Consider the following 20347-nt stretch of genomic DNA (forward strand, 5'->3'; position numbering starts at 1 on the left):
ATACACACACAGAGAGGCAACCATGCACACACGCGCATGCACACACACATATACACAGAGGCACCCACATGCACGCGCACACACATACACACACAGAGGTTCACATAAATAGTAATGGAAAGTAAAAAGGTTTTTTTGTTTTTTAAGGAAAGAGTGATAGATGGTGATCTCTGGTGTAAGAAAGAATGTACCTTTTGTTTCTCCTTGAGAACCAGTGCTTCAGTGCTTCCAGAAGTCGAGTCGTGTGTGCTTTTTTCTTGGTGTGAGCACTGAGTAGGTAAACTCCTGAGTCCAGGATCATCTGGGCTGGAACTAATGTGCTTTGAATCACTTGGATGTTTGATGCCTGCAAATAACTCTGCTCACCTCTCTTCAAGGGTTACAACCAGTTCTGTATACTGGAAGAAGCGTCCAAAGCAAGCGAAGTCTTGGAGAATCTGACTCAAGGAAAGATGTGCTTAGTTCCTGGAAAAACGAGGAAATTGTCGTTCAAATTTGTTGCAAAAACTGAAGATGTGGGAAAGAAAATTGAGGTTAGTTATAAATTTGCTTAAATATAATTTCACTGACAAAAGCAGTATGTTTATGTTAAAAATTTAAATAATATGGTAGTTTAGTAGCTTTCTTTCCATATGCTCTTCATCAACATATTTGTAGTTAAAATTATTCAATTAAAGACTTGGGCCCCATGGATGTAGTTCAGTCGTAGAAGGAATCCTTCCTAGCGTGCACAAGGTTCTGTATTCAACCCCAGCCTGATGGGCAGCAAGAACGTACTGTAGATATTCCTATATACTATATACACAATACTCTAGTCCTAGCTTTTTTCATTCAGTAGTGTAATTAGACATTGTTTGCTCTTACTACATAAGACCAATCTCATTTTTTAAAAATATTTATTTATTTGTTATGTATACAATATTCTGTCTGTGTGTATGCCTGCAGGCCAGAAGAGGTCACCAGACCCCATTACAGATGGTTGTGAGCCACCATGTGGTTGCTGGGAATTGAACTCAGGACCTATGGAAGAGCAGGCAATGCTTTTAACCGCTGAGCCATCTCTCCAGCCCTCCAATTTTTAATTTTTAATGAGTAAATTATCAGTTGAGAAGTTTTCAAAAATTTGTATTATATAAACAGCAAATTTATATTAATAGGACCTAATTTAGAGTTTATCATTTGTTTGTTTTTGAGACAGGGTTTCTCTGTGTAGAGCTTATCTTTTTAATGTTCAAACATTGCTGCTTGCATCTATTTAGAGACAATGAAGATAACTATTTTAGCAGGTTGACATAGTATCGGCAGCTATGTGATGAAAATGATACCTTGTGTTGTGTATACTCTGGAGCCAGCTGCATCTGCTCCAGTTAGGAGACTCATTCCTATCCACTATACCCAGGAGGGGCACAAAAGCATAATCTAAGAATAATACTGTGGTTTTGAAGAAACTGAGGTCACAAGACTCTTGTCTAGTTTTCTTTGAGTTTTCTCACAAACACTCAGAATTCCCCTAGCACAACTCCATTCTTGGACTATGTTCTGGCACCTATAACTGTATTTTATTTTTTACTTGGTATCTGAGGAAACCTATCATTATAATTAATAATCTTATGTTGAGTTCTTTTGGTAATGCATTTATTTGAAGTGATATCCAGCTAATAAAACATTTCATTACTAATTCTATAAGCACTTTCAGCAGAAGCATTTGTGGGATTAGACACTAGGTCGTGAATGTATCAGCATTACTTCCTTATTTCTGTCCGTGTCCACCAACGATCTGTGTGTCAAGTGCTGGCAGCATATCTACACATCCACACATCACACCTATCCATCTACGCATCATAGCTATAACACCTATATATCACGTCTATACATATCTCTACATTACGTGGACGTCCAGGTGTAATGAGCACCTGCCCAGAGTGAGAGTGTTCTGTTCTTTCCCCTCCTGCACGTGGCGAGGTGAACTTAGGTGTGATGGTCTTCACTGTGATGTCGTTGACAGGGACGATGATGAGCAGGCATGTGATTGGATTTCTGGTTCACCTTCCTGTACAGATTACCTCTGTGGATCTGGTTCTGGGCAGTGAGTCAGGCCGGTGTGTGGTTTTGAGCTGGCAGGGAGGAGGAGGAGATGCTGCGTCCTCCCAGGAAGCCCTGCAGGCTGCAAGGTCTTTCAAAAGACGACCAAAACTTCCTGACAATGAGGTTCACTGGGACAGCATCATAATCCAGGCAAGCACAATGTAAGTGTGCTTTGAAAACGCATTGGAGAGTGTCTTATTTCCTTTAAATACTGCCCTGAATTACTTCACTTCTTTAAGTTGATTACTGAGCCGTTTCTTTTCAAAGGATCATTTCGAGAGTCCCAAACATTTCTGTACATCTGCGACATGAGCCTCCTGCCCTAATGAATGAGATGTATTGTTTGGTTGTAACTGTTCAATCCCATGAAAAGTCCCAAATCAGGGATGTGAAGCTCACTGCTGGCTTAAAGCCAGGTAAGCATTTATTTTTTAATTTGATCAGCATCAGTATATTATGTTGGTGCAAAAGTCACTGGGTTTTTTTTTTTTTGCATTGTTGAAACTTGCCATTTGATATTCAAATTATTGATTATTAATAATGTGGCTATATTATACATGGTTTTAATATGGATTTCTCCCTTTATGTCTTTTTGATAATTACTACTTGCTATTTATATTTCTGTCATACCATGGAAATTGTGTTGCACAAAGAGCAAATTTGAATAATTTTCTTTAAAAGAAATTTTTGGTTGCATAAAGTTTTACTTATTTGGGGGTAGGTTATATGTCCCATAGCATACATGTGGAGGTCAAAGGACAACTTGTGGGCATTGATTCTCTCCTTCAGTCGTGTGTGTTTGGGGGATTAAGCTCAGGTTATCGGGGCTGGCAACAAGTGCTTTTACTTGCTGACCCATTGAGCAGTTTTCTTACACAAGTTAAAAATGGATAATAAAGCATTGGCAACAGCTTGCAACATCAGCAAGACATTTGACTATAAATGGAGACAGCCCTATCGTTTCCTAGCCACCCAGACCTGAATAATCACACAGAAACTATATTAATTACAACACTGGCCAATGGCTCAGGTGTATTTCTACCTAGCTCTTACACTTTAAATCAACCCATTTCTATTAGTCTGTGTATTGCCACGTGGCCATAGCATTACCTCATTTTCTACATGTCTTATTTCCTTGATGGCTGACTGGCGTCTCACTTGACTCCACCTTCTTTTTCTCTATCTCTGCTCGGATTTCCTGCCTGACTTTACTTTGCTAAGCCATTGGCCGAAATAACTTTATTCATTAATCAATAAAAGCAACACATATACAGAAGGACCTCCCACATCATTTAACCTTTGAACAAACACAGTGTGGTGGTTGTTCAAGATGGTTTGAAAAGTCTTGAAGATGCGGAGCTCAGAGACCATTTGAGAGCAGTCCTCAGAGCCGATGCTTTCAGATCTATACAAGAAGTTGCTGAGGAACTCACCTGGTCTGTTCTGTGGTAGTCAGCCTCTGCGGCAAGAGGAAGAGGTGGGAAGTGCGATAGGTAGATACCTCCATGAGCTGACTGAAAAGGAAGAAGGGATCATTTGAACTGTTGCTTTCTTATTTTGCAAACTGTTTTTCTGACCCAATGGCGAGGTGACAACTGGCAATGACCAGCTCAGTGACGGGTTAAGAGGCCATTCCAAAGCACTTTGCAAAGACAGACTTGCACCGAAAGCTCTCCAAACAGCACCAATAAGGTCGCCGTCTGCTGTCCTGCTGCTAGTTTGACTCATGGCAGCTTTCTGTGCCTCAGAGAGGCTGTCAATAGGAGAAGCATGCGTAGCAGATCAGTGAGGTGCGCTGAGAAGCGGGGCGCCTGTAGCCGGCACTGCACACTGGAAAGCTCCCCGTTCCCTGCAACATGGACCGCATCCTACAGCTGGTGCTTCTGACACGGAATGAACTGGAATGTGAAATGCTGCCCCATCCACATGCTTACCTGGCCTCTTGTCAGCTGACTACCCTTCTTTAAGTATCGCTACAACTTTTTGCCGGGAAACACTTCCACAGCCAGCAGAGTGCAAATGATTGCCAGGATTTTGTTCAATCCCAAAGCATAGATTTTTTTACACTATAAGAATAACAATTATTTCTCATTGGCAAAAATACATTGATTACAATAGTTCCAACTTTGATGCATAAAGATGAATTACAGTGAGCTAAAATGCAGTCTGAGACATAGTTCCTTTCGCACCAGCATAGTAACAAGGTAAACACCATCGCGTCAATGACAGGATATTTGTTTAAAAGATGGTACAATAGAGTGCTCTTCCTATAGTATCATTGTTACAATAATGTCCTAAAACACCACTGTATCAACCATCATAGGGCAGGATGCCAACCTAACTCAGAAAACTCATGTGACTCTTCACGGAGCAGAGCTGTGTGATGAGTCCTACCCCGCCTTACTCACAGACATTCCTGTGGGAGACTTACATCCCGGGGAGCAGGTGAGCATGCTCAGCAGGGCACAGAGAGGACTCCGGTGGGTCTGTAGTTCTAAAGTAGCAGGGGAGCAGGGGAGCATGCTCAGCAGGGCCCGGAGAGTACGCCAGTGGGTCTGTAGTTCTAAAGTAGCAGGGGAGCTTGCTCAGGAGGGCCCAGAGAGGATGCTAGTGGGTCTGCAGTTCTAAAGTAGCAGGGGAGCATGTTCTGCAGGGCCAGGAGAGGACGATAGTGAGTCTGTAGTTCTAAAGGAGCATTGCAGAGCCCTGGGACAGTGGCCGCCATCCCACATCTCTCACGCATTTTCATATTTAAGTATGTAAAATGTCATAGTCAGTTTCTATGCAGGGTTTTAGAACAAGCAACCCTCCTGTGGATTGTTGCTGGTGAAATCACTGGTGTCTGTAGCTGCAAGAACTTCTCAGTCAATTTCTGTTTTCTGGGAAGTCGGCCGAGAGAATAAAAGAGGTGGAGGATTGGGTGCTGAGAGCTGGCTCAGGGTTCTTGGCTGGTGGCAGTTTTCATCAGTCACATCAGCTGCACTGTGACACCCTGTGTAGAGGATGTAACTAGGAGTCTCTAAATGGGAGCCTTGTCTTCTCTGTGACATTAAATCACAGTGCTTACTGTGTTGCAGCTAGAAAAAACCGTGTATGTTCGCTGTGGAACAGTGGGCTCCAGAATGTTCCTTGTGTATGTTTCTTACCTCATCAATACAACTGTTGAAGGAAAAGAAATTGTTTGCAAGTGTCACAAGGTATTTTTTATGATCACTTTTCATGTATGAAGTACTTCAGTTTTATGCTATTTTAATATCTTTTTGATCTTGGCAGTAACATGTCACCTTATAGATCGACCTTTCAGCCCAGCAGAAGCAAAAGCCTGGGAATTGGAGGTTATTATAGTATGGGTTTTGTAGAGGTTGTGGGCCATGAGCTGTTTATAAGTTATTGGAAGAAAAATGGTTGTTGAAAGGGTGAGCAATGCTTCCTAGTTGAGAACAAGGCCAGTAATACTGTCAGGAACTTCACATAGCCTGATGTGGGCAGAGCCTCTTAGACAGGACTCAGGAGATGGGCTGCCAATCTCCACACTATTTTTTTTTTTAATTTGGAGATAGGTTTTCCCTGTGTAGCCGTGGCTTTCCTAGAACTTACTATGTAGATCAGACTGGCTTAAACTTAGAGAGATCTACCTGCCTCTGCTTGCCAAGTGCTGGTAGTAAAGGCGTGTACCACCATGGCAAGTGCTGGTAGTAAAGGCGTGTACCACCATGGCAAGTGCTGGTAGTAAAGGTGTGTACCACCATGGCAAGCTTGCACTATCTCATTTATTTTTCATCACCTCTGAATATTATGAAACTAAGCCCTAGGGTCTAGGTTTATATGTGTGACTTTCCTAAAGTCACATGACAAACATCTGTCTGATATTACAGTCTGAACTTCTAACCAAAACAACCTTCTTCCATTTACATTTGTGTATTTTACATGTGTGTGTATGCTCATGTACATATGTGCATGCCAAAGTGCGTAATGAAAGTTGGGGAACCATTGTGGGAGTTGGTTCTCTCATACTGTGTGGGTTTCGGGACTTGAACTCAGCTTTTCAGACTTGGAAACAAGTATCTTCATCCTTTGAGCCACCCCACTGGCCCAGCATAATCTTCTAAAAAGATTTCTCACCAGTGTGTTGGGCTGTTTGTTTTCAAAGGTAGAAAAACGCCGTGGCTTCTCAAACAGTCTTTTTTTTTTTTTTTTTTGGTTTTTCGAGACAGGGTTTCTCTGTGGCTTTGGAGCCTGTCCTGGAACTAGCTCTTGTAGACCAGGCTGGCCTCGAACTCACAGAGATCCACCTGCCTCTGCCTCCCGAGTGCTGGGATTAAAGGCGTGCGCCACCACCACCCGGCTCAAACAGTCTTTAGAGGGTAGATCCAGCTATTAGGTTAGAGTCGAGCTCCGTGATCCAATGTTCACCTTGGTTACTCCCATGGTAGCCATGTGACTTCCATCTTAAAACTTAGACATAGTAGATAGTTATGAGCTTACATTATATGTGCATGACAATTATATCCGTGTCTGTAACATTACTTTGAGATTATTTCAGTCATCTTGAGCCAAAGTAAGGTAAAGAATTTGCATGAGAAGAGGGTGCAGATCCTGGGCTTGGCCACATTTGTGACATTGAGAAAGTCACTTTATCTTCTTAACATGTGGCTCGTCCTGTGTAGAGCGGTAGTGATGCCTGCCCTGCCGTCTTCACTCGTCCTGAGATGGAGTAATGCAGAAGGAAGTGCTTAGCCCAGTGACTGTGAGGCAGAGCAGGTTGTTGTGTCGATTTCTACAAATGTTGTCTAGGAAAAGGCCCTTGCTTCTTAATGTGTAACTTGGGGTTGTTTATCAGTCAATTCTAGATTGTGCTTTGTATGCATTCTAACATATTTAAGAGGTATTCAAGAGCCATCGAATAAGTGGCTGCTGCTGTCTTGCAGGATGACACCGTAACCATAGAAACCGTCTTTCCATTTGATGTTGCAGTCAGATTCGTCTCCACAAAGGTATGCTCACGTGGGGCATCCTGGGACTCACGTCAGTTAGAAAGTTGGAAGGGAAACGTGAAGTGGGTTAGAGCAATCGCTGACCTTTCGTCTTGCTTGGTGGCAGTTTGAGCACCTGGAAAGAGTCTATGCGGACATCCCCTTCCTGCTGATGACGGATGTTTTAAGTGCCTCACCTTGGGCCCTCACAATTGTGTCCAGTGAGCTGCAGCTTGCTCCATCTATGACTGCAATGGATCATCTGGAGTCCCAAGTGGACAGAGGTGAAACTGTGCATCATTCTCACATAAGGGGCAGGGGTGCCTGCGTGTGTGTGCGTGCGTGCGTGCGTGTGTGTGTCTGTAAGTTTGCAGTATAATAGTTAACTTTTGTACAATAAGGGAACGTAAGATATACTTTGCAAACTAAGTGCATCCAGGATTCAAGTAGGATTAGTATCATTTACAATTTGCATGAGTATACTTTATTTTAAAAGATGATATTTGTTTTTTGTTTGGTTATATTTTGAGACAGAGTCTCCTGTAGCCAAAGCTTGATCTTGATAGTTCAGGATGTCCTTGAACCCCTGATCCTCCTGGAGGGCTGTAATTATGCATGCCACCACGACCATCATAAAAGATCTAGGGAGGTAACATTTCAGGAGATGTACTTGGAAGTAAAATAGGAGGCTCTTTATGTTTGAAATTTTAAGGTTTTTTATTAATTTGAAGTTAATGTTTACTATTATTTATAGTTGGAAATTGAACAAGATCTGTATTAAATAGACAACAGATATGCTAACTCACCCAACTACAGCAGTGCAGAGAGCAGGTTCAAACCCAGGGTGACAGCTTTCACATTCATTGTGCTTTCAGAAACTATTACATGAAATGAAGTTAATTTAATGTTAATTCAAACAAAATTTTACACAGGTAGATGACCAGGTTAAGGGCTGTGAACAGAAGCAAACAAGCATCCTGTTGCTGCAGCCGCAGGCACTGATATTGCTTGCTGGGTGAGCCACAGTCAATCTGCCTGTGTGACGCTGGCCATTCCCAGATCCTGGCATGGACTCCCCTCTTTCTCTCTCTCCTAAGTCTTCAGCTGCTGCTGAGCCTTAGGCTGCCCATGTTCCTAGTCCTGCTGGAGGAGTCAGTATGCAAAGGGAGACACTGCAGAGCGCAGCCAAGCTCCCTCACTCACACCCAGCCCGGTACTAAGGCTGCCTTTCTGTACTTCTCCAGAGTCCAACTTCTTGTCCCCTTCCTCCTGCCATCCTGACCCTTTCTCCCAGGTTGTAGAAGTGACCTCCTAACTGGAGAGTTATTACCCTCGTGTGTGCTGTGGGAATCTGATTTCTCATAAGCCATCTGATCTTATCCTTCCTGCTTCCAAAGCTGTCTTAGCATTCCAGGTTTTCCCCAGCCAGGCTCTGACTAGGTTTCCTAGCAGCCCTCACCGTCTCTGCTGGCCTTTGCTGTCCTCCACTCCAGTGAAGCCCGCTTGCAGTTTTATCCAACACTGCTGCCCAGGCTTTTGAAGAGGTTGTCAGTTTTGTCCAAAGCCTGCTCATCTCTTTTCCTACCTGTTACTCCTCTGCTTGCTCCTTGTGACTCATGAGCTTAGACTTTCTGATCCTCCTGTGCAGTGCTTCCTACTCCATCTTCACACCCACGGCATTGGCCACGCTGCTGTTGTAACAGCCCATGACACTGCCATTATCCAGGTCTAAGTATGGCTCCTTTAGAGTCAGAGCCATGGCCTTTTCTTTATATTGTCCATGTCTTTATATTACTGACATCATTTAATGAGTGTAGATTAAATTGAGGGATGGTTTCTAGTTGGAACTTCTGGTGTGCCAGTGTCTTATTGCTGGTGTAAAAGTGACCATGAAGTTAGTCTCATCTTAAAGTTCTGGAGGTTGGAAACCCTAGAAACAATGTGTCGGTGTTGGGAGTTACCGCTAAGATGGAAGACTCAGGCTAGTGGCCTCTCCCAACTCCTAGGGGCCACTCCCATTTTGCCTCCTAGCTCCTTCCTTATTCATAACAGCAGTGCAGCACTGCTGTGCCATAAATTTACCACATTGATATTTGCTAACAGACATCCTGATCATTTTGGTTAACTTAGAATTCAGGGAGAACCTCTGTAGCCTGTGTTATGAATATCCCAGGTTTTTGTAAAAGCCACCTCCAAAGGCTTGGACCGATGCATTTCTAAAATTGTATCAGGCTACATTATTGTTACTCTAGGTTTACTTAAAACAACTTAAGAAATGCCCAACCCTTTTTCTTTCTCACTGGGAGCTACTTTTCTACAATCAGATAGCCATTCATCTAATACAGCCCTCTTCACTGGACAGCCATAAACTACCAAGGGGGCGAGGAGGGCTGTTGTTGTTTTGTAGTTGGTCACAGATTTGTTAAAATCATATGAACCAGACACTGTCAACCACTTGCATTTAAAGACTGACGTTGTGGCTCTGAAGGTAGAGACTGGGGTTGGTTAAATGTTTAACAGTCAAGACATTTGCTGTGATTTTGGTAAGAGGACACCTTCCCATACAGAGGTGAGCATACCCAGGGAACAGTGGAGGACGGTGACCGCTGATGTTTGAGCAAGAGTTTAGTAGTGAGGAAAGAAGAGTAACCGTCTGACTAGTACCACAGTAACAAAGCTTTTTTCCTTACCTCAAAATGTTTTTCTTTCTTACTTTTTTTTTTTTTGCAGAGGAAGTGGGTATTTATTTAATGGGTTATGGAAGGGTAAGGGAAAGGGGGAGAAAGGGAAATGGGGAGAGAGGAGAGAGAAAGAGAAAGGGGGAGAGGTAGAGAGGGGGAGGGAGAGGGAGAGAGAGGGGAAGTGGGGGGAGGAGCCACGGCAGCAGGTACCTCTTCGAGAGAGAAACAGAAAGGAAGGAAGGGGCTTGGGCTATAGGTAGGAAGGAAGATCTGCCTGCCTCAGTCCTTACTTTTTTTTTAAAGCCATAATTTGGAAAAAGGAAACTAATTACCATAGGGTATCATTCTTTCTTCAAGTTATCTGTATTCATTACTTTTCAGTAGGACTTTGTTGCTGATATATGGATGCCCCATTAGTGGTAGTGGGGTGGGTGTGTGTGTGTGTGTGTGTGTGTGTGTGTGTGTGTGTACTCATCCACGTGCACATGCAAAAACCAGAAGAGGATGTCAGGTGATAGTTACACCTTATTCCCTTGAGATAAGGTGTCTCATTGTACCTGTAACTAGACTGGCAGCCACCAAGTACCAGTGATAACTCCTTCTTCCCCCTCCCTCAATACTGGGATTACAGGTGCATGTTCACCGATACCCAGCGTTTTGGAGGTGCAGAAGAGATGAACTCTTACACAGCTATGTCCCCATCTGCCTCCCACTGGCTTTCACTATAAAGAATATAGATCGATTAGTCCAAATACTGGACTTTTATGGCCTAGAAAAAGTCACATGGCATTTCTGAGCTCTGGTGTCTGTGTTTCTAAAACAGTTAGTTTGTAAGATAAAGATACTGCTCTGTTGTCTGTCTGAGGTGAAATCTCATAGATGGATCATGGCATAGGCTGTAAGGATTCTGTCTTGCAGTTGTCTTACAGACAGGAGAGAGCGCCAGTGAGTGCTTTTGTCTTCGCTGCCCGTCTGCTGGGAATGTGGAAGGTGGCGTGGCAACCGGACATTACATTGTCTCTTGGAAGAGGTAAAACCACATCGGCCCCCTCTCTCCCCTCCAGTGTCTGTGCTCCGATGTCTTTACTGTGTCGTCACGTTGACGTGCAGGGTAGAAGCTGCGGCCATGCGTGTGATTACTGTGTTACATTACAATGATGAGGAAGATAAATCCAGCTTTTTTGTCATGATTCCTGACTGAAATGCCAATAAAATTTTAGTCACACTAAATCTGAGCCATGGAAAGCACTAGGTGAAACGCCCTCATTTGCAGTCGGTGAGATTGTTTACATAAAAACCCAAGAGAGCTTGCCAGCAAGATGGTTCAGCAGCTACAATTGCTTGCTGCCAAGCCTGACAGCCTGAGTTTGATCCCCAGAACCCACGTGGTGGAAAGAGAGAACTAGCTCCCACAAGTTGTCCTCTGACCTCTACGCTCATGCTGTGGCACACACGTGTCCATATACATGTATGTCCATGTATACACTTAAAAATATACAAAGTAGTTTTTTTACAGAGAAAGTTCAAAGGATCAAGGATTAAGCAAGGTTACTGTATATAATGTTAGTATACAATGCTCACTGGTATTTCTGTTGGTCAGAAAAAGGCTCTTAGCAGTGCACTGGAGGAAGGGTCATTTGGGGCTGGAAAGATGGCTCAGTGGGTAAGAGCACTTTTCCCTCGGACCTGGGTTCAAGTCCTAGCACCCATAACTAACTGCCTAGAACTCTAGTTCCAGGGGGACATAATGTTCTCTTCTGGTCTCCTGGGGCATCAGGCATGAACATAGTACATATTACATACATGTAGACCAAAAACTCATGTACATAAAATAAAAATAACCTTTGAAAAGTTTTATCATTTCCACAGCAATCAGAATTCTAAGAAACCTAGGCATTTGCCTAGTAGGAGATTAGAATTCTCTTTACATAGGAAAGAATAGAACTATAAAGTATTAAAAGCACAGCTGAGCTGGGCTGGAGTAACCTATGCCTTTAATCTGTAAAACAAAAATTGAAGAAAATGCTAAAGTTGCCTTTAAGCTTTGAAAGCAATGTTTAGTAGACACAATTTTATGATATCATTATTCTTATGTTTATATAAAATGCAAAACAGAGCAAGAAAGTGCCCAGAGAGTGTTCCTGTTCTTGTTTGTAGTGCTGGGGATGGACTCGCGGCCTAGCACGTGCTAAGCAGGCGCTGCCCCCCAGCTCCCATTCCCAGCCCTTCCCGCAGCTCCAGGGTCTGACGACAGGACTGTAGGCCATTGTTAGCGGCTCGGAAGCCTGGCCATCTCAGGACGCCTTTACACTTTGCAAAGAGTTATATGCATCAATATATTCCGTATTAGAACTTCAAGGTAGAATACCTGAGAATGGAAAAAATAGGTCATTTTACTAAGATTAAAAATCTTTAAAAAACACCTAACTTGTCATTTCCTTCCACTCCTTGTGAATCTGCCATGTTGGCTCTCAGTTTATGTTGTAGGAGTTAAGCACCAACTGAAAGGCAGTTTTTCTTCCATGCTGCTGTCTGTCTGTAGGGTAATTTCTTACAGGGGTCACCTGGTTCCTGCCCCTTGCTGGCTTTGCTCTGTAGTAGGTCCCATGTGTCAACTGCTCTACGTCTCCGTACAGGGGGATCTTAGAGGAGATTTCCCGGGGAGTTCTGCAGCCCGCTCTGTAGTTCCCACCCAAGTCTTAAGACAAAGGAAACATTGAACAGTCTTATTTTATTAGTTTATCTCAGTAAATCTTAGCGTACTTACTGTACTTTTTACTGATAGTAGAATGTTCGAATTCTTTGTTACTACTGTGTTCTTTTTTTTTGTTTTTTGTTTTTTGTTTTTTTGTTTTTTGTTTTTTGAGACAGGGTTTCCCTGTAGTTTCTAGAGCCTGTCCTGGAACTAGCTCTTGTAGACCAGGCTGGACTCGAACTCAGAGATCCGCCTGCCTCTGCCTCCCGAGTGCTGGGATTAAAGGCGTGCACCACCACCACCCGGCTTACTACTGCATTCTTATGACGAGTTAACCATGCCCTTTGAAAGTGGTATGGGGCCACCTCAGCATCCCTCAAGAGAAGAGGGGGTTCTGTATCACAGTGTAAATCTGCAGTACTTTTGCCCTGAAAATACTCGTGCTCCAGACACAGCATGCTTCCCTGACAGCCAGGCAGAGCTCCTGTCTTGGCTCCCAGTGGGAACACATGGTTATACTATCTGCTTACCAAACATTCACAACAGAAGTTGCATTTAGAAAGCTCCTATGCACAAAACTCAGTTGATGGAGCTTGGAAAATAGCTTGTTGTATTAAAGCTAGTTGGTGAAAACAGATACCTGTATTTCGGAAGTGTGAGTTCAATGCTGCACTTTGTGCCGTAGGGCCTCAGGCGTGGACAGCATCCCAGTCATCAGCACTGTCATCACGCTGCCGCACGTGATTGTCGAAAACATCCCTCTCCACGTGAACGCAGGTAGCGGGTTTCAGATGTTACTTTGATAAGGGGCTTTTCAGAGCTTAGTGTTTTCACAGTGTGTTGTGTAAAATGACTAACATCTATAAGCTGTACATGAGTGCCCCACCACAGTCCTACCCAATTATTGTCAGACAAATCCCACATGCCATTTCATCCATAAGTGCCTTAGTATGGCTGCAAACATAGCTTTTTGTGGACCTAATTGTTTCATTATTACGACTTAAAATGATCAATGGATTCTTTGTGTAGGAGGGAGGTTGAGGCAGGATCTCACTATATAGCCCTGGATGGCCTTGTACTCACTTTGTAGACCAGGCTGGCCTCAAACTCACAAAGATCCTTGCCCCTGCCTGGTAGGTGCTGGGATGAAAGGCGTGTGCTACTATGCCCAGCCTATGTTCTTGAACTCACTAGATTCTGATGTTTAGACTTTTTTGGCTGAATGTTCCTCAGCTTATTTTAAGGTCTTTACATTGCAGTTTATGGAGAATCTGAGTCTCTATCTAAATCTCTCGGTAGGCTCTGTCCTATCTCTCATATCTTTCCCTCTCTCTTCACCCCCACCCCACCGCCTCTCCTACTTCCAGCTTTCCCTCCCTCTCTTCCTGTTTATTTATTGAAGAACCCAGGTCATTGGTAGACTCTCTAACAGATTGTATGATATCATTTTTTAACCATTTCCCTGTCCCTGTAAATTGACAGTCATCTGACCTGGTCAGATTCAGGGTTAGATTTCTGTTATAATGCTTCACAGTTAATGTTCCCTTTAATGGGCACATAGCCAACCCCTCCCCTTTAACATCCGATCTTATAGTTTTTGTCAGGCATATAGTTTCTGTCAGATTTCCAACCCGCCTCCCTCTGTTGCTCTTCCTTCGTCTTTTTAAGATAAGATGACATGTCGTTCAGGCCAGTCTCAGACTCCCTGTATAGCCAAGGCTGTTCTGCCTCTCCCTTCCAAGTGCTTGGCTTACAGGTGTGCACCACTCTGCCTGGCTTGTTTCTCCTCTCTTCGTTGAATACTTCTGTCAAGAGAAACCTTTCTTTACCAGCCGTTATCATGTCTATAATGGTTTTAAAAATAGCTCACAGTGCTTGCCTCCCACAGTGCTTGCCTGAGCAGAGCTGCATGTGACTGGAACAGCGCAGACGGCGTTAGCATGGCCTCCGCAAGGATGGTCGCAAGTTCATAAAACATTCCGGTTTTGCATGTGGGTAAAAACTAGTCTGCAGGACTCCAGGAAACAGAGCATCTGCATGAGTGAATCAATGTTTTGCTTCTCTCCGTATAATACAGTGCTGGCTTTTTAGTGTAGGAACTTGATTGATATTTTGAGAGAAGTTTTGCAGATTTGTAATGTTATTTGTAAATTCCACATCAATAGACAGGCTCTCTTTCTGTGTCAGTCATTTTTAGACTTACTTCCTTCTCGGCCTGTCCTATCAGCATCCAAACAAAAGGTCTCGTAGTAGCAAAGCCATAACTTGATAACTCTGTGTCCACCCAGTATGAGCCCACGAGTGATGAGCTCTGTCTAACCGAGAGAACTGTGCCTCTCTCTCTAGACTTGCCCTCGTTTGGACGCGTCAGAGAGTCGCTACCTGTCAGGTATCACTTACAGAATAAGACTGACTTGGTTCAAGATGTGGAAATTTCTGTGGAGCCCAGTGATGCCTTCATGTTCTCAGGTCTCAAACAGGTAGGGTCACCTTTGCGGGTGCTGCTTGTGTGACCACAGAAGTGTGACCAAGGATCCGGAAGCTGGGGTTTGTGTTTTGATAGTAGTAAAGTTTAGGCATTTTTAAAGATTAAGTTTAACTTCCTGAAGAGGAGGTGGGTTTCCTTTTCACATCTTCAAGATCAGACAGATGGGCTCTTTCTCCTTATAAAGCACAGTTCTCTGATCACTGGGCTTTATTAAAGCAACACATTCGAATTCCCAGGAACTGTGAACCTCCTCTTTATTTGCCTCATGGCTTGGTTGAGGCCTGGAACACAGCCATCCTGAGGTTAAGCCTGCCTTTCTGAAGAGCTGTACGGGTTTTGATCTTGTATGGAATTTACTTTGCTATGTTCAGAAACAATTTTTGCCTGTTCAACCTTTCTTCATTGTTCAGTCAAATCAGTTGGAAAAGTTTATCAGCTTTTGCAGTGAATCAGTACAACACTCAGTCAAAAACATGTTCCAGAGAAGAATGAGAATGTTAGCAGACACCTCACGTTTGTCAGTAAACACCTTTTATTAGTAAGGGATAGTAACAATTATAGGAACAAATGTGTCTTAATGCACAAGTGTCTACCCTGAACAAATCAACCAGTTAGCTCTGCATATTCAGAATTCTGAGTTTGTTGTTACATACACATTAGAGGGCTAGAGAGATGGCTCAGAGGTTAAGAGCACTGGCTGCTGGTTGCTCTTCCAGAGGTCCTGAGTTTAATTCCCAGCAACCACATGGTGGCTCACACCATCTGTAATGAGATCTGGTGCCCTCTTCTGCCTTTCAGAACTTACTGTGTGCAGGCATACATGCAGGCAGAACACTGTGTATACATAGTAAAAGTAAATCTTTAAAAAAATACACAGAATTATGTATGGACTAAGCAGTACAGCTGTGCACCATTATAAATTTATGGCATAAAATATTACATATCTTAGCTTTTGTGCATCAGAAGCCCGTGCTGTGGCCTCTAGCACATTGTGTGCACATGCACACTTGCTTCTCATTTGCACATGAGTAAGCTGTTTCCATGTATTGACTTACAAATAAAAAATAAAAAGTACCAAAACTTCATAAGTTTATATATTTCTAAAGTAAAAAACATTTTTTGTTATACTTATGTATTTATTGTGTGTCTAGGCACCACGTGTACTTGTGCACCAGGGTGTGCCTGTGGAGGCCAGAGGAGTCGGTTCTCTCCTTCACCGTGTGGGACCTGGAGATTGGGCTCAGGTCATCAGGCTTGGCAGCAAGTGCCTTTACCTGCTGAGCCATCTTGCTGCCCTCTCAAGTATTAGCAAAATTCCAACACCCCCCAAGCTGTTCACCTTAACATTCAGTGTAAAATCCCCAAAATAATACAGTATAAAATCCTAAAAAGAAAATAACCAAAACCAAATAATTTGTATTTTGTTGAAAAAAATACTTTTTTATAATATTTTTTGAGGATTAAGACATTTTTGGTCTAAGACACAAAATGATAGCATGCAGAAGTTGCCATTCAGGCTGTGGTAGACACTGAGCAGTGCCGCCTGTGCCGCACTCTTGTCGTACACTGTGTCATACACCGTGTCGTACACCGTGTCGTACTCTGTGTCTTACACCGTGTCGTACACCGTGTCCTACTCTGTGTCGTACACTGTGTCGTACACTGTGTCCTACTCTGTGTCGTACACCGTGTTATACACTGTGTTGTACTCTGTGTCTTACACTGTATGTACACTGTGTCGTAGTACACCGTATGTACACTGTTTTGTACACCGTGTCGTACACTGGCACCACAGGACATCTCCTGTCTGCCTGTCGTCCTGTCCACTTGGTCAGCTGTACGTCTTAGGAGATGGGCTGGAAGAGAGCGTGCACGCGTCACCAGAAGGATTTGTCCGTCATAAATAATTGAATACATGCCTATTCATAGAGCAAACTGTGTGTGACTGTTTCTCTCTGGCTTTCTGCGACTAGATTCGATTACGTATTCTGCCTGGCACCAAACAGGAAATGCTGTATAATTTCTACCCTCTGATGGCCGGGTATCAGCAGCTACCATCGCTCAACATCAACTTGCTTAGATTTCCCAGCTTCACCAACCAGCTGCTCCGGCGTTTTATACCGACCAGCATCTTTGTGAAGGTGAGGCTTGGCTGGTTCCTGCCTTTTAACGTCAGCCTCTTAGACATTCACTGAGTCATAGTTGGGGGCTTTTAATATGTGAATTTGGCAATTCTGTTTATTTCTATGGTACTATTTTATAGAGTCTAATTTCAAAGATTGCCACTCCCTTAGATGATTAGTGTCTTATCTTTACTGTGTCCTTGAACATGCTTTCTCTTTGTAGTAAAGTATGTTTTCTTTTCTTCTTTCTTTCTTTCTTTCTTTCTTTCTTTCTTTCTTTCTTTCTTTCTTTCCTTCCTTCCTTCCTTCCTTCCCTCCTTCCCTCCTCCCCCCCCCTTTTATTTTTTCTAAAACAGGGTTTCTCTGTGTAGCCCTGGGTATTGTGGAACTCACTGTGTAGACCAGACTGCCTTGGAACTTAGGGATCCACTTGCCTCTGCCTCCAGAGTGCTGGGATTAAAGGCATTTGCGACCACACCCAGCCCAATTTTTAAACGTTCTTACCTGGTCATATTTGAAAGGCACCCATCTTGCTGTTCTGTGTCTGATGTCACCTGCAGGGGAACAGTGTCTCATGACTTGGTGTGAAAGAGTGGGAGGGGGAGGGGTCTCTAGATGTTGATGGAGGAGGATGGGGAGGGTCTTTAGCTGTTGATGGAGGGGGAGAGGGGTCTCTAGATGTTGATGGGGGGTTGGGGAAGGTCTCTAGCTGTTGATGGAGTGGGAGGGGAGGGGTTCCTAGCTGTTGGGGATGGGGGGGTCTCTAGCTGTTTGACTGTTGGAAATCTGCTATAGCTAAACACAGCAGAACTAGTTTCGTTGTGTGCATGAACACAGACTTGGTCATATTCCAGCCACCTAGGGCTAACTTGTTTCAGACTCTAGCAGTTATTATACATAGAAAGAGATAAGTAGCTCCCATTTCACAGGCAGCTGTGAGGATCTGGGTGCAAGAGCACAGGGTTAGGAGAGAAGGACTGGAGCAGACCTGCAGGGGGAAGCACATGGCAGCTGGTGTTCAGCTTTGTAAGACAGAAATCTCAAGATGTTTTCGGTAGTAGAACTCCTCTGTTAGTATTTCATAATTCCACTTTGTTGTCCTGTTGTAAAGCCACAGGGGCGACTCCTGGATGACACCTCCATTGCTGCTGCATGATGCCCAGGCCCAGCCCTCGGTGTTCTGACAGAGGACCCAGCTGCCTAGGAGACCCAGTGTGACTGGTAGCTTTGATCATGGTGGAAGTTAATCTTGCCTATTTTTTAATGGCTATAATACCAGCTATTCAGAGAAAGCCATGCTTAAGGTATTAAGAAAATCATCATCTCGTATAGTTTAACTAATAAACATTTGCAATCTGTCAGTGTGATGTGAGAGGACGTCAGGTCATTGCTACCGTTAGAAGTCATGTCATGGTCAACACGATGTTTCCACGGGAGGTGACTTGGATGCCCAGCATCAGTGGAAACAGATACCCAGCTGTGATTGGAGAGAGGAGCGGCATCACACCTGGCTCTGCTGGAGACAACCCATCCCATAAATTCCCTGTATGCTTAGCACAGCAAGCATCACAGTCTGAATGGTGTACAGACTTCCTGGGCTTTCTGTTGCTGTTCTGTTCTGTTCCAGACAGGGTTTCTCTATGAGTCCTGGCTGTCCTGGAACTCGCTGGCTCTGTGGCTGTTGAAAGGTGCCAGTTTTTTACTTACCATCAGAAAGTTTTGAGCTATTCTCTCATGTTCATCATTTTTAAAACAGGTTTATATTTCTTGAAAGGACCTGATTATAAACATCATTCCTAAACGCATAAGTTTTTGAGAATGACTCAAGGTCACATTAAGAGTTCTCAGTCACTTTACATAATTTCATAAGTGCTATTTAAAATATCTTTAAATTCATGTAAATGAGAAAATTATATGGTGAATATTTGCTTTGTAAAATATTTTAATTTAAAACTAATTTCTTGGAAAACTTTATTATGTAGACTGGGCATATTGTAAAGGAAATAGTGATGTAAATAAATATGTTCTCTTTCACATCTGCCTGTAGATAGCATTGATTTCTTTAGCTGGCTTGGTTTCGGCTGTGGGAAACAGCCTTTACCAAGAACGCGCCGCGAGGGCGCTGGGAAGCACGGTCAGGAGCCTTCCCTGTGCTCTAGGCCTTGCTCTGCTAACCCTGCTCCGGCAGGGAAGGCGGTGTGGGAGCCATGAGTTCCTCGTGTCACGGATTTTCAGATGGAGGCCATCAGCGTGGCTCTAGAGTAGACTGTGACCAGATCTCTCCTGTGTCACTTGCTGGTCAGGTGACTGCGTCTGTGTACCGAGTTTTCTGGAAGAGAGGCTGATGAGGCCTGTCCCACAGGCTTCCTGTGAGGATGTAGCCGGACACTGCCAGAGCCAAGGGTCACGCCTGGCTGGTGTCACCCTCGCACGTCATGTCTGTGGACTTGTCATGCGTTGTACATAGTGCGATAGGTAAATGAGATACACGTATATACACATACTTGCTAAATATAAACACGTTTGCTAAAATACACTCTATCAGTCCCTGTTTTGTATCCTGGTGTTTTCTTTTGATTCCTCACTGTAACCTGCCATGTTGATCCCATGACCTCTGGTGAGTTAAGCGGAAATTCCCAGACTTCCAGATGGAGGTGTTTAAGGTCCCCATGGACTCTACAGTGCTCGAATGCAATGTGCAAACAATAAAGTCCCCTCACGCGTTGACACTGATGTTTTCAGGTGTAAGCTGCATGCTTGTAAGACAAGTCACTCATGAGCTTAGTTTTGGTGTTAGTGTGATTTACTTAATTGTGTTTGCTTTACTAAATAAACAAATCTTATTTTTAAATTTTTCATACAGTTGATAATACAAAATTCTAGCCAAGAATTTCCCCATATCATGAATTATTTTTTAAAGTTAAAATTTTTAAAGATTTATTTAGTTATGTATACAACATTCTGCTTCCATGTATGCCTGCACACCAGAGGAGGGCACCAGATCTCAGTACAGATGGTTGTGAGCCACCATGTGGTTGCTGGGAAACTCAGGACCTCAGCCAGTGCTCTTAACCACTGAGCCATCTCTCCAGCTCCCCTCCCCCCCAATATCGTGAATTTTGTATCTATATTCTATTGGCCTGTTTTGAAACTGGTTTTTTGTTTGTTTGTTTGTTTTGTTTTGTTTTGTTTTTAGTTTTTTGGTTTTCAAGACACGGGTTCTCTCTCTCTCTGTAGCCCTGGCTGTTGTGGAACTCCCTTTGTCCCTTTGTAAGCCCAGATGGCCTTGAACTCAGAAATCC

At 43.5% G+C, this 20347-nt stretch overlaps 1 protein-coding gene across 2 annotated transcripts in view; it reads left to right on the forward strand.

The window, feature by feature from the left end:
• Positions 1-19079, forward strand: part of Trappc11 (trafficking protein particle complex subunit 11) — a 43209-nt gene extending 24130 nt beyond the window's left edge. Inside the window, exons 19-30 of one of the 2 annotated variants that reach the window (XM_038326242.2) lie at positions 378-533; positions 2059-2246; positions 2353-2501; positions 4409-4530; positions 5163-5282; positions 7014-7079; positions 7186-7342; positions 10658-10769; positions 13120-13211; positions 14781-14914; positions 16896-17063; positions 18157-19079. In XM_038326242.2, coding sequence (XP_038182170.1) covers positions 378-533; positions 2059-2246; positions 2353-2501; positions 4409-4530; positions 5163-5282; positions 7014-7079; positions 7186-7342; positions 10658-10769; positions 13120-13211; positions 14781-14914; positions 16896-17063; positions 18157-18201 — 1509 coding nt within the window. In that variant the 3' untranslated portion in view covers positions 18202-19079. The remainder of the gene's footprint in view (positions 1-377; positions 534-2058; positions 2247-2352; positions 2502-4408; positions 4531-5162; positions 5283-7013; positions 7080-7185; positions 7343-10657; positions 10770-13119; positions 13212-14780; positions 14915-16895; positions 17064-18156) is intronic. The other variant, XM_038326243.2, reaches the window with a different exon arrangement.
• Positions 19080-20347: the final 1268 nt, after the last annotated feature.

Source organism: Arvicola amphibius, chromosome 4, assembly GCF_903992535.2.
Source record: "Arvicola amphibius chromosome 4, mArvAmp1.2, whole genome shotgun sequence".
In the NCBI taxonomy this organism is placed as follows: Eukaryota; Metazoa; Chordata; class Mammalia; order Rodentia; family Cricetidae; genus Arvicola; species Arvicola amphibius.